This window comes from Ceratotherium simum, chromosome 9 (assembly GCF_057802395.1).
Source record: "Ceratotherium simum simum isolate JZ-2026a chromosome 9, ASM5780239v1, whole genome shotgun sequence".
NCBI lineage: Eukaryota > Metazoa > Chordata > Mammalia > Perissodactyla > Rhinocerotidae > Ceratotherium > Ceratotherium simum.
Genome location: NC_141908.1, coordinates 20,845,922 through 20,861,894, shown reverse-complemented (window position 1 = coordinate 20,861,894; position 15,973 = coordinate 20,845,922). Strand labels below are relative to the sequence as shown.

General features: G+C 40.1%; 1 protein-coding gene across 1 annotated transcript in view; it reads right to left on the bottom strand.

The window, feature by feature from the left end:
- Window positions 1–15,973, bottom strand: part of THSD7B (thrombospondin type 1 domain containing 7B) — an 808,984-nt gene that overhangs the window by 227,229 nt on the left and 565,782 nt on the right. The window contains exon 13 of the mRNA XM_087435109.1: window positions 4,601–4,795. Coding sequence (XP_087291235.1) covers window positions 4,601–4,795 — 195 coding nt within the window. The remainder of the gene's footprint in view (window positions 1–4,600; window positions 4,796–15,973) is intronic.

Below are 15,973 nucleotides of genomic sequence, written 5' to 3'. Positions count from 1 at the left end.
ATCCCTAGTTATTATCTTCAGCCCAGATTTCTTGCTCAAGCTTTGAGCCACAGACTGGAAATCTACACCTAAAGGACCAATCGAACTCAACCTGGCAAAACCCATACTCATCCTCTTCACATCACAGCCTTTCTTTCTCCTTCTGCATTTCCCAATTCTACCAACATGACCAAAACAAAAACTGGAACTCACATTTTTTTTTTTTTTTAAAGATTTTATTTATTTATTTTTTTCCCCCCAAAGCCCCAGTAGATAGTTGTGTGTCACAGCTGCACATCCTTCTAGTTGCTGCATGTGGGACGCGGCCTCAGCATGGCCGGAGAAGCAGCGCGTCGGTGCGAGCCCGGGATCCGAACCCGGGTCGCCAGCAGTGGAGCGCGCGCACCCAACCACCAAGCCACGGGGCCGGCCCTGGAACTCACATTTTAATCATTATGTTGCACTACCTATATCTGTTTAGTGACAAAGATTTATCATTTCAAAGGTCTAAATATCTCTTAATTAGCCCATTGTTTCTATCCTGACTGATATCATCCATACTTAGCCCACCTCTAAATCTCCAGCTTAAATCACTACAACAGCTTCTTTCAAGATCTTATTGCCACTGTACCTCACTCCCTTCACTCTATTCCCCACTCTTCAGCCAGAACCATCTTACAAAGATGGAAATCTGATCACATCATTCAGCTACTTAAAACTCTTCAGTGACTTATCACAGTTCATGGAATGAAGTCTAGACTCCTCATCATGGTCATCAAGGCTCCATAGGATCTGGGCCCATTAGTATCTGCCTCCTGCCTATACTGCACCACTCTGCCTCTAGAAAGTTACAAGCTAGTCATACTGAGCATCTTTCAGTTCCTGGAAATTACTCATTTGGCTTCTGGCCTTTGCATGTCTTCCTCCAGAAATTCTCACCAGTACTACCCTCCCCCAACAGCCTAGTTAATGTCTACTTATCCTTCAGGTCCAAAGTAATAGATTGCTCCCTCCAGAAAGCAATCCAGAACACACTCTTTGTTTCACGTCTGGAAGGGGTGCTCTTCTTCTGTACTTGCATAGCTTGTGGTGGGCAGAATAATAGCTCTCCAAGGTTGTTCATATCCTAATCCCTGGAACCTTGGAACATGCTACCTTAGAAGGCAAAATGAACTTTGTAGATGTGACTAATATTATGGATCTTGAGATGAGGAGATTATTCTGGACTATCTGGGTGGGTCCAACCCCATCACACAGGTCCTTAAAATCACAGAACCTTCCCTGGTTGAGTTGAGAGTCAGAGGGGATATGACTAGGAAAGAATGGTCAGAGAGATGTGATGTTACTGAATTTCAAGATGGAGGAAGGGATCCATGAACCAAGGGATGTGGGGAACCTCTAGAAGATGGAAAAGGAAAGAAAACAGATTTTCTCCTAGAGCCTCCAGAAAGGCATACAGTCCTGCCAACATCTTGTTTTCAGCCCTGTGAAACTTGTTTCTGACTTCAGTCCTAGAGAACTGTAAGATAATAAATTTATGTTGTTTTAAGACACCAAATTTGTGGTAATTTATTACAGCAGCAATAAGAAATGAACACAGCACCCTATATCACAGCTATTGTAGCAGGGACTGCACTGTGTTGTAATTGTTTGTAGTAAAAATTTCTATCCCCCATTAGACTGTAAGCTCTTAAATTAGGATCGTGTCTATCTATTCTCTTGTAGTATTCCCAAGGCCCAGCACACATAAGTGATAACAAAAAATGTTCATTGAATAATTGAGAAAAGAAAGTTTAAAATAACGGAGAAAGAGAAGGAGGGAGGAGGAAAGGAGGAAGAGTGAGTGAGAGAGTGAGAGGGAGAGAAAGGAGGAAGAAAGAAAGAAAATCTTCAATTACAAAGCAACTGAAAGTTACTGGCAGAACAAATATTCTGTACAAATATACTCTGTCTCTGTATTTTATATTAGTGATATCCTTCTTAATTACATGGCATCACTGTTTGAAGAAGGATTTGAGCAAGTTAGTTAATGCAGAAATGGTTCTCACAATGAGAAACAAATTATCAGTGGTCCATTACTTTGATTACAACCTAGTCAAAATCAGCATTAACCTTTGGATTCAGAACCAGCTAGTACCAAAAAAAAAAAAAAATCAATCCCTAATACAACTCTAAAGACATTTTTTCCCTCTTAAGTCAGAGGGAAATTTGTGACTGATCCCATAAAAAAACACAAAACTACAAGTAAATATTAAATTTGTGTGTATTAGTTACCGAGTTATTTTGAATATATATATATATGAATAACCTAGACAGAGCTTCTACTTCATGGCTTATTTTCAGAATTGTATAAACAACTGCTTTAATTACCATTCAATCTAAAACTTGTGATGATCTAGTTTAGGTACAGATACTGAATTAAAGCCTCTTGTTAAAAATGGAAAAAAGAAAAAATAAACACCCTAGATGGTCCCCATTCAATGGAGTGGCTTGTGTTTGTGTCTGTATGCTTCTCCACATGTGTCTGTGTTAAAGATAGAGTCACACTGTTTTACAGTCTAAGTCCACGCCTTTTACTATCATCCACGCTAGAGATTGCAAGTTTACTTCCCAATTATGTGGGAGAAACCAAAATACAAGCATTAGTATCACAACAAGAAAAATAAGTCTTGAGAAGTAGAAAATTTCAATTCACTACTGTTCCCCCCCCCACAATGATACTAAATGATTCATTTGATTTTTTTGCACAACTCATGTATTTCATGAAATTGACCAGTTGTTTTGGTGTCACCTAGACAGAGGACACACAAAGATCAATCAGCCAGCTAAAACCATAGCAGTTAATAATTTAGAAAAGAAATTCTAAATAGTTTTTAGTTAGCAGTTTTTGGGATAGCATTTGCTGAAAAATATATAACAGTTCTTCCAATATCTACATAAAAAGTATATTTTAAATAGAAGTCAAATTCACTCAAGTTTTGACAATTCATAAGATAAACTGCACTAGTTGTAAAATGGATAAATATCCTAGGATTTCCAATATTTTCCATTGTCAGTTTGCAAGTATAAAATATCATTAGAAAACTTTCAAAAGAAAGAAAGAAAACCGGCCACTAATGAACTTTCTTCCCCTTTAAAAGGAATTCTCTTCATCTCACAGGTATAGAGAGAGTTGCTAGGTTGATGGCTTCCTAAGCATTATGTATCAACAAGCAAACCAAGCTCAAATAATTTTGAGCAAACTCAAAATTATTCCTGTCATACACATTCTATCCCATTATATTGTTCTCCATAAGAAATTTGTTTTATCTTACAAACACAAGCAATGTTGTGTAAAATTATATATGCACTGATTTTTGTAGAAGAGAGAGCACAAAGTACAGCATATTTTATTTAATGTTTCTACTGTGATTATGTTTCACCTGCACTTACAAATGAGCTCCTGACTTATGTGCAGAGATCCTTTAAAGGCTTTCATCAATTAAGTAAATCCATTAGAGTGAGTTAAATTGAATACATAATCTTGTAAGCAATGCACTCAAACAAAGGGGTCTTGAAACCAAGAGAATTAGCACTTGAGCTGCTCATAAGAACAAATGGTCATTTCTGCTTAATTCTTCAATGTCAACACGAAGTTTACTATTCCAATGATTTTTTTGGCTTTTTTGCGGGGGGGCATTCATTCCCTGAATTAAGTTTTCTGCATATACAAATACACATACAATTAAGAGAAGTTCCGGCGTATTTATCTAGACAAGTAGTACAATACACTACTACAGCAATTATTTGTATAATACAGGCAAAAATTGCTCCAGGACCTCGATTAAACTATTAATTGCTTTAATTTCTGTTAAGTTTCATGGATATAAACAGAACCAAGAATAATATACCATAAAAGAAGAATCTACATATGTAATTTGATTTTTGCCTTACACTACTAAAATTTTAAAATGTCAAATTGCTTATAAGGTAATGGCAAAAGAAGACAACATAGGTTAGATCTGCCTTTGTTTTGTCTTGTTTTGTTTTTTACATCAGTGGTGACTGCTTTTTTTTTTTTTTTTAAGATTTTATTTATTTATCTTTCCCCCCAAAGCCCCAGTAGATAGTTGTATGTCATAGCTGCACAACCTTCTAGTTGCTGTATGTGGGACACAGCCTCAGCGTGGCCAGAGAAGCGATGCGTCTGTGCGCACCCGGGATCCGAACCCCGGGCCGCCAGCAGTGGAGCGCACACACTTAACCACTAAGCCACGGGGCCAGCCCCGACTGCTTTCAACTTTGTTAAGACCCTGGCTGACAAAACACCAGAAACTTTGCCATTAACTATTCCAAGGTAGTTGGTGGATATGTTGCCGTTTATGACTACAAAGATTATAAAGCTGTATAGAGAGGAACTTCATAGCTATAGAATGGTTCACATCTTTCATCCATTTCACACATATTAATTGAGTACATATTATGTGCCAGGCATAGGCACAGAGAGTACATAATGGCTGGGAGGGGCGAGGAGAGGGAGAGACCTGATACAATTTCCTGTCCTTCTGGAGCTAGCATTCTCCTTGGGAGGTTCAGGAGTGCATTGCTTGTCTGAAGGTGAGGAGTGAATGGCACATCCTACCTGTGAGCTGTCGCCGTCTGCTGCGGGTTGTTTCACAATTCGTGGAGCAGGGTGTAAACTTGGACCAAGCAGTGAAGGTGCAGTCATCTCGACATGGGACCATGCATTCTTGCACAAGGGGAGGCATGCCATTTGTCTGCTTGAGGCATTCTGTCATTTCTGCTGACTGGATATCATCAGAGATGCATGAGACCGCTAAAAAAAAAGCATGGATTCTTTATTATTTTGATTAAATCAGCCTGCTGCTGGTTCTTTGACAAAATAGAATCCCCTAATGTTAGAAAATTTGGTTATCACTGTAATTGCAAAAGGTGTTCAACATAGCTAACCTTACTTCTCTTGGAAATTAAGTGTTTATTGTTGCCAGTGGAGGGATTTGAGGATTTAATTGGTTTCATTATTAATCCAAACCCTGCATTGACAGTAACCAAAATAACTTTCAGTAATTTATTGTACGTTCTGCTTGTGAGCATCTGATCTCTAGGGATGATATAAAACTAGGAAAGAGAATCTGTAAGAGGGTAATATGAGGACAAAAAAGGACAAAACCATTACAATCATATGAACTCTTCCTAGATTTGAATTTTGTTTGCTTGTTTAAATGGCACTTATGCAAGTGATCCTATTTTCACTTCCCAGTCAGTATTTTAACAGGAATTTCTGTTGTCTATAAGTAAACCTTTTTCTCCTTATTAACATTTCAGGATCAGTTAAAAATTTTAAATCATTTTTTTCAAGTATAGGTATAATCTATCCAGATAATTCCCATTACAAATATCCTATCAATTGCAGATAACTCTTCAAAATTTCTCTCACATACTTTTTCAACTAGAATGTCTCTACTCATACCATAAAATAACTATTAATCTCAAGGTAAAACATTTATGAAATTTTGCTAAATTTCATATTTGGTTCTTTGGACTAATGGTCTTTTTTTCAATTACGAATGAATGAAGTTTTTGTGCATCTTTTATTTTCCCTAATTATGGATTCTCTAAGGATGTGTCTTTATATTCTCTAGACCAACACTTCTCAACCTTGGCACTATTGACATTTGAGGTTGGATGCTTTTATTGTGTGGGTACATGAATGAGTCTTGGGCATTGCAAGATATTTGGTAGCATCCCTGGCCTCTACCTATTAGATGCCAGTAGCACACACCCCCTCCCAGTTATGAAAACCAAAAATGACTCCGATCATTGTCAAATGTTGTCCCCAGTTGAAAACTACTCTTATAAACTGATTCTGAACCATGGATGTCTATGAGAATACAGAGAACCCATGGCATGACTTCAGACCTACTGTATCAACATCTCTATTTTTGTCTTTGAGTGTCCCAGGTGGTTCTGATCTAGCCTGTCCACTGACCACCCACATTTGGCATGATGCCTTTGGACACGATGTTAACAGATAGTTGCTGAGTTCATCATCCTTACGAAATCATAGTTTAGGATCATTTTTATTACAGCTCTTTAAAATCTACCACGTTACAAGGAATAAATAGACCACAGGTTATAATCAACATTTTTTTTTTTTTTTTGGTGAGGAAGATCAGCCCTGAGCTAACATTCGATGACAATCCTCCTCTTCTTGCTGAGGAAGACTGGCCCTGGGCTAACATCTGTGCCCATCTTCCTCTACTTTATATGGGATGCTGCCACAGCATGGCTTGACAAGTAGTGCATCTGCACGCGCATGGGATCCGAACCTGCGAATCCCAGGCCTCTGGCGGCAGAGCGCGTGCACTTAACTGCTATGCCACCAGGCCAGCCCCACGATCAACATTTTTAAGAACTCTTTATATAAACTTCTCTAATACAGGGTAAGGATCCATAGAGGCTTGTTTTAGTTGCCCATTCTTCTTACATTCTGAATTCCTTTCTTTATTTTGAGCACAACAGAGAATAAGTAAATCTGAATACCATATTTCTTTTTTTAGAACTAGTGAAAGCCAAAGCCATCTAGTGTTCTAGGAACAAGGAATTAGCTAAGATGAACATGGATGTATACACAATAATTCCAAGTTTGTACATCTGCGCTGTGGCAAGTGGGGTTATTCACTGATTTTGAATTGTTTTTGTTTTTATCCACATCCTAGGAACAAAATCCAATGCACATCAAGCCAACATGACCTGCATTTTCTTTGTAGGGAATGTTACCGCCAATAACAATGAATACCCCAAGATACTTTATCTTAAGTAGCATACAAGCAAATGTTATTTGAAGTGCCAATTTGGCATCAATTTAGGGTAATTTTATCTTGCCAAGATAATTTTTTCCCAAGATTACAATGCACTGAATAACATGAAGAGGAATTTTTAATATTTTAAAAAAGCATTGCTGTTTGAAAATCAGACCTCTATATATATACAAATGAGGTATTTTTTCCAATGAAATTAATTATTTTTAAATATTCGTCTTCTATAATTTCTTTCAAATAAGTTTAGAATTTGAAAGCTATGATAAATATTCAATGTATTTTGAAGTTTTACAAACTATCTAAGTCAGAATACACTGGATTCATGAATGTCTATATTGAACTGTTTTGCATTAATGAAGGAGAACATCATAAATTAAGAAAGAATAGCTATAGTATATGATGTAATTCACAGACATTCTTGTCAAATAGTATGAATGCAAATTCCAACTTCAAACATCTGGAAGTTATGTGAACTGAAGAGTTATTGAAATTCTTTATGTTTTAGTCTCCTCATCTTTAAAATGAGTATCATAAGATCACCTATAACAAAGAGTTGTGAGAATTCTTAACACAGTGTCTCACACATACTAAGGGCTCAATAAATGCTATCAACTATTATTATCTTTTATATTTGTTTTAAATCAAGCAGGCTGATAGTTCTCCTAGGAAGTATACGAGGACACACTCTCATTCTCCACAGCTCATTTCTTCCTTGGCCATCCTCAGAATCTGAGGGATAAAGGTGAGGAGAAAACTGTGGTGCTACACTTAAAATCACCATTGATCAACCAATATATCAGATATGTCCTAAACGCATTCATAGCATCAACAGGGCTATGCAAAGCAAATCAGATCCATCACTCCTATACAAATTGATGTAGTAGACTAGTCTAACAAAGACACTGGAGATCACTAAGGGCCACAGAGTACATTCATAGTTGTCACATGAAGTTTGACAACTCCCACATTAATCTGAAGACCACTGCTCTATGTTATTACTGACGATTTATTAACCAAGCGTGAGCAGCAACTGACACATTACAGATCATGCAATCATTAGTTTAGGAAAGGCATCATAGTCTTCAGATTTCTTCAAGTTCAAGATTCTAATTTCTTTTCAAGTGTGAAAAGAAGCACTAGAAACAAAAACCTGAACAAGTTAAATAAAAATGTCCTTCTTCGGAATGTTCTAGTATAAAATGAGTCATTTAATTAATAAACATTTATTGAATGACTGGGTATTGAACTACACTTGAGGGTAGGAAAATACTGGAGAAATAGCAAGCAAGAAATCTGTAGGACTGGTAAACCAGCAAAGGAAAGAAAACAGATACACAAAGGAAGTGAAGAGAGAAGACATTTAGAGTAAATGGGAATAACCAGTAGCTAGAGGTACAGCCAATTCAGAGGCTCCTTTCATTGATCAAAGGATATTTTTAAAATATATTAATTACTTTTAACCTATGCTATAATTCTGCAACCAATACTAAAGGTGTACAGGCAACTTAAGTCAGAGAACTTCTTTTGAGGAATAAATCAGAGGTAGTAAAGTGTACTTATACAGTTGTAGGCCTTGGTGTCAAACAGAACTAAGGATGACTCTCCCTTTTTTTTTTTTTTTTTTACTATTACCTTGGGCAAGTTATGTTAACTCTATTAAGACTCAATTAACTCATCCGTACAATGAGAATGATAATAATACCTACATCATGTGATAAATTGATGCAGGTGAAGGGCTTAGCACAGTACTAAGCACTTGGTACATTAGCCCATGTGCCCTGAGAATTACCTACTATTATGATGAAGGCTAATTGGAAATTAAATGTAACAAATAGTAGGAAAGAAGAATCCACCATCACTTGTCTTGGTTTTGGTCTCAAGAAGAATTTTCCAAATCCCACTAAACCCTCTTGACCCCTGAGAAGTGTGACTGGAGCCTTCCTTGAATTATAATGTTGAGGTCAGTAGCCTTTTCCAAAGGCAGCATGGCCCTCCCAAGGATACTGTCTGTTATATGTCCAAGTGATGCTCTGCGCATTCTGCTTATTGTCTATAGAAACGAGGCTTGTAAGCTACCGTATGAGATCACAACTCCAAGAAAAGTCAGAAGCTGAAATCTAAGTCCTCTTGGGAATTCTTTTCAAAAGCACCAAGATCAAAATCCTTAACAACACTTAAGAGTTTCATGAAAGGAGAGTAAACATTTGCAAAAAAGGAGTGCTGGCCATGTTTACATCTTTACACCTCACTCACTGAGGTAGCCATACCCAGCAGAAATAGGTACCATGCCCCTCTGTGCTCAAGTTGAGTTCACAAGAATTTCAACACCTAAGGAAGATTTAGGGGCATATATCAAACTTTTCTGACCATTAGAATCATTTGGGCTTCATTACTGATCAGAAGAGGCATGGACATAAGGCAGAAAAAATAGCTTATACCCTAGGATCAGGAATAAACCTTGCTAAGGTCACTTTCTCTGCCTCCATGGTGGTCTAGATGTTAGACTTGGCTTATCCACTTGGACCTTTATTACCCACACCTTCTGATCTAATAGAGCTTCCTGAACTTCATCCATTCACTCATTTGATCACAAAATACATATAAGGAACTATGAACAATTATAAAAGCATTGTGTGTGTACACACATACACACATACATTAAATAATCAGGCTTCCGGGAGGCTACAGTAGTGGCAGCGACAGGCAGGTAGACAGATAGAAATACAACACTGTAGTTTCCCTAATGGTGATAACCAATGGGGAAACCTGGCATAGAAGGGAAAAGTGGGTACTTTAATCTTGAGTGGAAAGGATGTGTAATGGGCAGGCAGGAAAAAATAAGCCATTTACATTACAGAGAATTTATCTGTCAGACATCTGCTACTTGAACTCTGAGTCCTGGGTCCTTTGCATCATAGCAAATCACTTGCAGGCCACAATCTAGAGAAAAGATTTCTCTTTTGATGCTTAAGTATTTAAAGCACTATACTAGTGGGAAAGGTCTTTCCATCAGGAAAGGGAGAGGCATTTACTACTGATCCTTCTTGTCATATACTTCTACCTGAACTGAATTGTTTAAGAGGAGTGGCAATTCAATACTTAATTACATTGTATTTATTAAACTTGAAATATTGTTGTCTTTACTGAAGGAAAATTGTACTCCCAGGTAAAATTAGTTCAAATATCTCCAGAATAATCTCATCATTGGGCATTGTTTAAAATTTAGTCACCTCAAGCTTTGGGCAGAAAGCTCTCAGAGCAGCTGCCTGGGACAGCTGGGTGTTCTTGTTCAAGAATGATGGGGAAGCAAGTGTTTGAGCTAAGCCATTCAGACAAGGGCTTTCAGACAAGAACAGTCACCAGGCAAGTGGGTGTGGTAGGGTGGCCTGGAACCCTCCAAAAATCTCTGTGAAGCCTGAGGTCACGTTTTCCTATTCATAGTGTCTAGCAACGTACATAACAGACAGACTTGAGTTTAGCTAGTTCGTCTTTCTCTAATTACTACACAGGCTGAGTCTTGGAAAAGAATCACCAAAAAGGGGAGAAGAGTTACTAATTGCTTTCCCCTGTTTTCTGATTTTCAATTCTAGCAGCATGAAAAGGAATGACCTGACACAAAATGTAGAATTATCTGAGAATTTAGCAAAAGAAACAAAGAAAGAACATGTATGAATTCTCAGTGTGTCTCACAGTTACATTTTTTAAAGGAACTGCTGTTAATGTGGGATGGTTAGGCAGCCCTCTTAGGCTGCGATGATGACTAAAATCAGCAGATTATTAAGTATTACTAAATGGCTGGTCTTTCTGCCCCCATCACCTCTAAACTCTGATAGTCAAACACGCTGTGATTAGTTTGTCTTCTTTTCAATTATGATATGAAGAGGGCAGGGGTTGCTGACCTTCTGATAAGAAATGATAATGTTCTGTCTGGAAAGACTAGATAAACCACGGAGCCTGCTACTTTAGATCTGTCGGCGCTCACCTTCATCAAGGACACCCACATCACTTTCCCTAGCTGCTCCCAGTCAGAGTTCAACTCTAATAGTTGACAAGAAAGGGTAGAAAGAATTTCTTTCAAGAGGTCATGATTTCCAGGAAATGGGGGTTACATGATAGAAAACTAGAAGGGCTCTATTAGCCTGCTGTCCTGCAATGGTGAACTCTTCAATTCAGATACAGAGCTCAATTTACATGCACATGAAGGAGCAGAGAGGGTGGGCAGCAACAGCTCAGCTCAGCCAACATTCAGACAATGCGCTCTAGATGTCAAGCCCTGCACTAGTGGCCTGGGATACGCAGATGAAAGAAACATGGAAATAAAATTTCACTATACTCAGGGTCCTGTAAGAGCACAGAACTGGGGCCTCAGGCACTGGGCCGTCAGAGGAGCCTTCCTGGAAGGAAGGATGAGGAGGATGCATCCAGGGAAAACAGCATGAGCCAGGCCAGGGGCTTCACACGCCATGATGCCTGTACAGAGAGAAGCACTATGACAGGCTATCTTCCTGCCCTTGCTATGGACACTCATAGGACTCTTTACTTCCCTTTTGATAAGATTCATAACACTATAATTATATGTTCCACGTCTGTGTAGTGAAGTCACTAATTTAACAACTCTAGGCCAGGTCGCCCAACATGTATGAGGACCAGTGTTAGAATACAAGAGGGGGCACAAACCACAAGTCTAAAGAGTTAAAAGTTATAATTGAAATTAACAAACATGTAATAGATCAGTTCTATTCTCCTACCTTAATATATATGTCTTCATAATGAGTTGGAAAGCGAGGTTCCAATAAAAATTGAGATGTCTTGAAGTTTCAGGTTGGAACGTGGCAGCACAGGGATAGCAGGCCCAGCCCTGGGTCTCTGGTCTGACCCCCTTCTCTTCTCACTCACAGCTTGAATCTGTGAGTCCCCTAGGTTGGACCTTCTTGTATTTGTGAGTGAGCACTGCAATCAATCCCTCAATGCTCAATTCACAAATCGGGCACCCCTTGTCCACCCGTCAGGCCTAGGGTGTACACATATGCAGTGCAAACTTTCCTCAGAGGTCAGATTCAGAAAACAGGTACCTGGAAGTCCTTGAAGTTGGCTCAGAGTCATTTGGGCATGAAATTTCAGAGTCTTGAAGGCTAGGCAGAGTTTGGATAGGGGGACGGATACGAAAGCATGGGCTCCAGTGGGGATCCTCATCCATGGGAAGGAACCGAGCTGGAAGAAGGCCAGAGAAGGGCCCTCCAAGGCACGGAGGCCATGGCAGGCCACCTCTTGCTGGGTCTAAGGGCAGAACTCCATTCCACTCCAATTATTTCATTGTAGACTGATGTAATCATCCTTAAGAGCTCACTTCCTAGCAGGCAATCAGGAAAGGTACAAATGCCAATTAATGCTAAGTTTCAGCCATTTTAATTAATTTCGTTCCTGTTTAAAATAATTCTTTTCAGGTGAATGCACAGTCTTGCTCTTTCAGCCACTTCCTTGTCTCCTCTCCACAGGCACCTGCCTGTGGCAGCCAGCAGGGGTCTTGGATCTGCATGAAGGTATTTCAGAAGCTCTCTGGGCCTTTGCCAGCATCTGTGATAAGAGTAGCCCTTGTCCACTTGGTATCTGCTTGCCCTGGTGACACCCACTGCTGAAGTCTCATCTCAGGCTGAAAGACTCATGATCGACTCCCTCTCAGCCTGATCAGGGGCCATCATCCTCTAGCCGACGAGATCTCACCCTACCTTGGTACCTGCTGGTGTGGAATATCCCGCCAGGACCATGTGATCAGTGCCCTGGGAGATCCAGGGTAGGTTCTCCTGTTGAGCATGCCAGGTGGCACCATCAGCTCCTACACGCTCCTTGGGGTATGCTGGAGACTTCTGGAGACTCTCTGTGGCACAGGAAACTCAGGGAGCATCTAGGGAGCCATTAAGGCCCTCCTTCTGAAGTGGCCCCCTGTAGGGTGTCTCTTCCCAGAGTTTCAAACAGAACATGGAACAGAAACACCTCAGCTTTCTTCTTTTTCCTTAGCCAAACTCTCCACCTCTAGAATATCAGCCCTGAATCAGAGGAAACCATGACACACATTCCTCTGCTTACCCTGCCCCTCCCCATCTCTTCTCTTTTCCTTCCCATCACCCACCTTGGCAGGAAGAGGGGAGCTTTTCCTTCTTCCTGTCAGACGGAGACTTCTTCTGCATTGCATCCATCTCCCATCTAAGGTGGCATTTATCCTGTCCCTTTCCCTGAAGCCATAGTGGCAGACAGGATGCAGAGAGAAAAATCTGATGGGATTAAGGATATAAATTCAGAAGCATTTTAAAAATATTAAGCCTGCTATACACATGCTTCACCACTAGGTGCAGAGACCCAGGAGAGCTGAACCTGTGGCTGGCTTGTGAACCCAGTTGTCTCCAATGAGTGACTAATAATCATTAAGGTGCCACTAAATACAGTAGATGGATTCTTTGAAGCCCACCATGGAGTAGGAGAGAGGGGTCATTGGACAATGTGTGTGAGGCAGAAGTAGGTGTCTGGTGCTTAGGGCTTAGATGCTCTGCTGGACAGCCCAACACCACTGGTTCTTTAGTAACAGGAAATACTCATAAGATTTTTTTTAATGCTAATTTGTTTCCAGGGTATTATTGTTTTCCTTTTGTCATCATAACAAATTACCACAAATTTAGCAGCTTAAAAGAACAGAAACTTGTTTTCTTACAATTCTAGGAGTCAGAAGGCTGAAATGAGTTTCACCAGGATAAAGTTAAGGTGTCAGCAGGGCTGGTTGCTTCTGGAGGCCGTGGGGAGAAACAGGTACCTTGCCCTTTCCAGCTTCCAGAGGCTGCCTACATCCTTCACTCCGAGCTCCTTCCTCCATCTTCAAAGCCAAGAGTATAGTATTAACACACCTCTAACCCTCTGCTTCTATCATTACCTTGCCTCCTGCCTCCCTCTTATAAGGCCTGTTGGATTAGATTGGACCCACCTGGGTAATCCAGAATAATCTCCCCACCTCAAGATCCTTAACTTAATCACATCTGCAAAGTCTCTTTTGTCAGGTAAGGTAAGATACAGGTCCCAGGGATTAGGACTCGGGCATTTTAGGGGGCCATTATTCAGCCTACAACATGAGGCAAAGGTATTTCTTCCTAGCTCTGAGGCATTGCTTCATCCACTAGACAAGAACTGGGCCTACCTCATCTACTCCCAATAATAGGAAGAAAAGCATATTTGACACGATCAGGGTTACCATGACTCCCCCATTCTCTGCTCTCACAACAGGTTTGTTTTGTTTTGTTTTAATTCATTGGTTTTTCAATCATCCTGCCTGGTTTCCCTCAGCTGCCCTTAGAACTACTCTCCCCACACTCTGTTGGAGTGTCCTTAGGGAAAACAGACAAGTGGACTTATTTCTTACTCAAGACCAAGCATAATTAAGCAGGTACATCTACATTAAACAAAAGTGCAGTTCAATGACAAATACCAGTATTTGGGTCAGTCTGGGCCATGTAAATTGCAAAGCCACTTTCCCCCATCCAACTATCATGCTTCAGTTGTTGGCTTCGTGAATGAATGAAGGGAAAAATCTCTTCAGAGAAATACTGGAATTGAGAAGAGAGTGAGAAAAGCTAGAAGAAATAGAAAGTTCTATATCTGGGAAAAGAAGGCTAACTCTATGCTTTCTTTCACAGCAAGCATGTCTTGTTGACTCTACTATGGGGATGTGCGATGGCAGCCCTGAGCCACGCCCACATTCCACCCCATGCTCAAGAGCCAAGAGCTGGCCAGGGTTAGGATGCACATCAATAAGGTTACTTGGATGCTGCGTGGAATCGAGTCTTCGCAGCTTGTCTTGGTTAGTTACTCTGGCTGCAGAGAAAAGGGAAAGATGGCTCTAATCCTCTCCCCAAGCAGCCAGCACTGGTGTGGGACAGGGCCAGAAGTCCTGGTAGCACAAGGAGGAACAGGAAAGGTGCCACCTAGCATAGCATTTCCCAGGCACAGAGACTGGGGTCACCCGGGCCAGCTTCTCCACTCAAGCAAGGATCAAACACAGGCCCTTCCCCTTTGGACTTCCATCGCCTGAGCTGAGCCGCCAACCAGTCCACATACACTAATTCACTCAGTGGATGTCCTAGCAATTCCATCTCTCTGACAATTTTAAGTAGTAGAGAAGACATTTTTACTTGCTGTTATCCAAATGAGTCGATTTGGAAATAAGAGCCAGTTCTTGCCACATCCCAAGTGCTTTCATCTTCCCTTTGTATTTTCTCCCTGTGCAGAGCACACTGTAAAGGAGCACAATATGTGGAAGTCCCATTCTTCAAAACTAGCATTTGAATAAAGTGTGTACTTATTATAACATGCTGACTGACATATATGCAACTTTTGAGTGTAGCAGCGTGAGTCGTGGAAATTGAATTAAACAATAAACCCGTAATTGCTTGTTAGGGTGCTTTAACTGACTCATAAGTACCATATGCAAAGCTGCGTGGCTGCAGGATCCCAATTATAAACTTGCTTATGGAAAGATACAACTCATTTTCCATATTGGAAACATATTCTCCAATTATTGTTGCTCTCAAAAAAAAAACAATTTTCAAATAAATAAGAAATGTTTAGTAAGCTAATAATGTATACTTAGTCCATAGGTAACCCTGAAGCACTTTATTTAGGTTCTAACACAAGATCAGAAAATGCACAGTTAAAAACGCCCATTCATTTTACTTCAAGGCATTTGTTAAGTCCTGGAGCTCTCTGTGTTCACAGCTAACCAAAGACATGTACACAGAGAGGGCTCTTGGCTTCCAAGGTATTTGCCCCCTAACTGAGAAACATTGACAAGAATAAATATTTCAGGAAAACAAATAAAATAAAATAAATTAAAAACAATTCACAAATTAGATTAAAAAAAAAAAAAAGAATAGCTAATACATGTGAGGATTACAAAGGAGGAAGAAGGGAGATCTTAAACTCCGGCTGCTGATCTGCTGTGGCAAATTCCAGAAGGGAATGCTAGGCATCGTGGTCAAGTTACCCAGCCATGGTTGGAGGCAAAGTGATCAGGCTCAGCTGTGGGCCTTGGGGAGTGGGTGGTGGGAGTGGGCAACATAGGAGATGCAAGTCGGCTACTTAGAAAAATCAGAACATCAGGAGGTTCCAGATAAGTAGGGTGAGGACCTTCAACA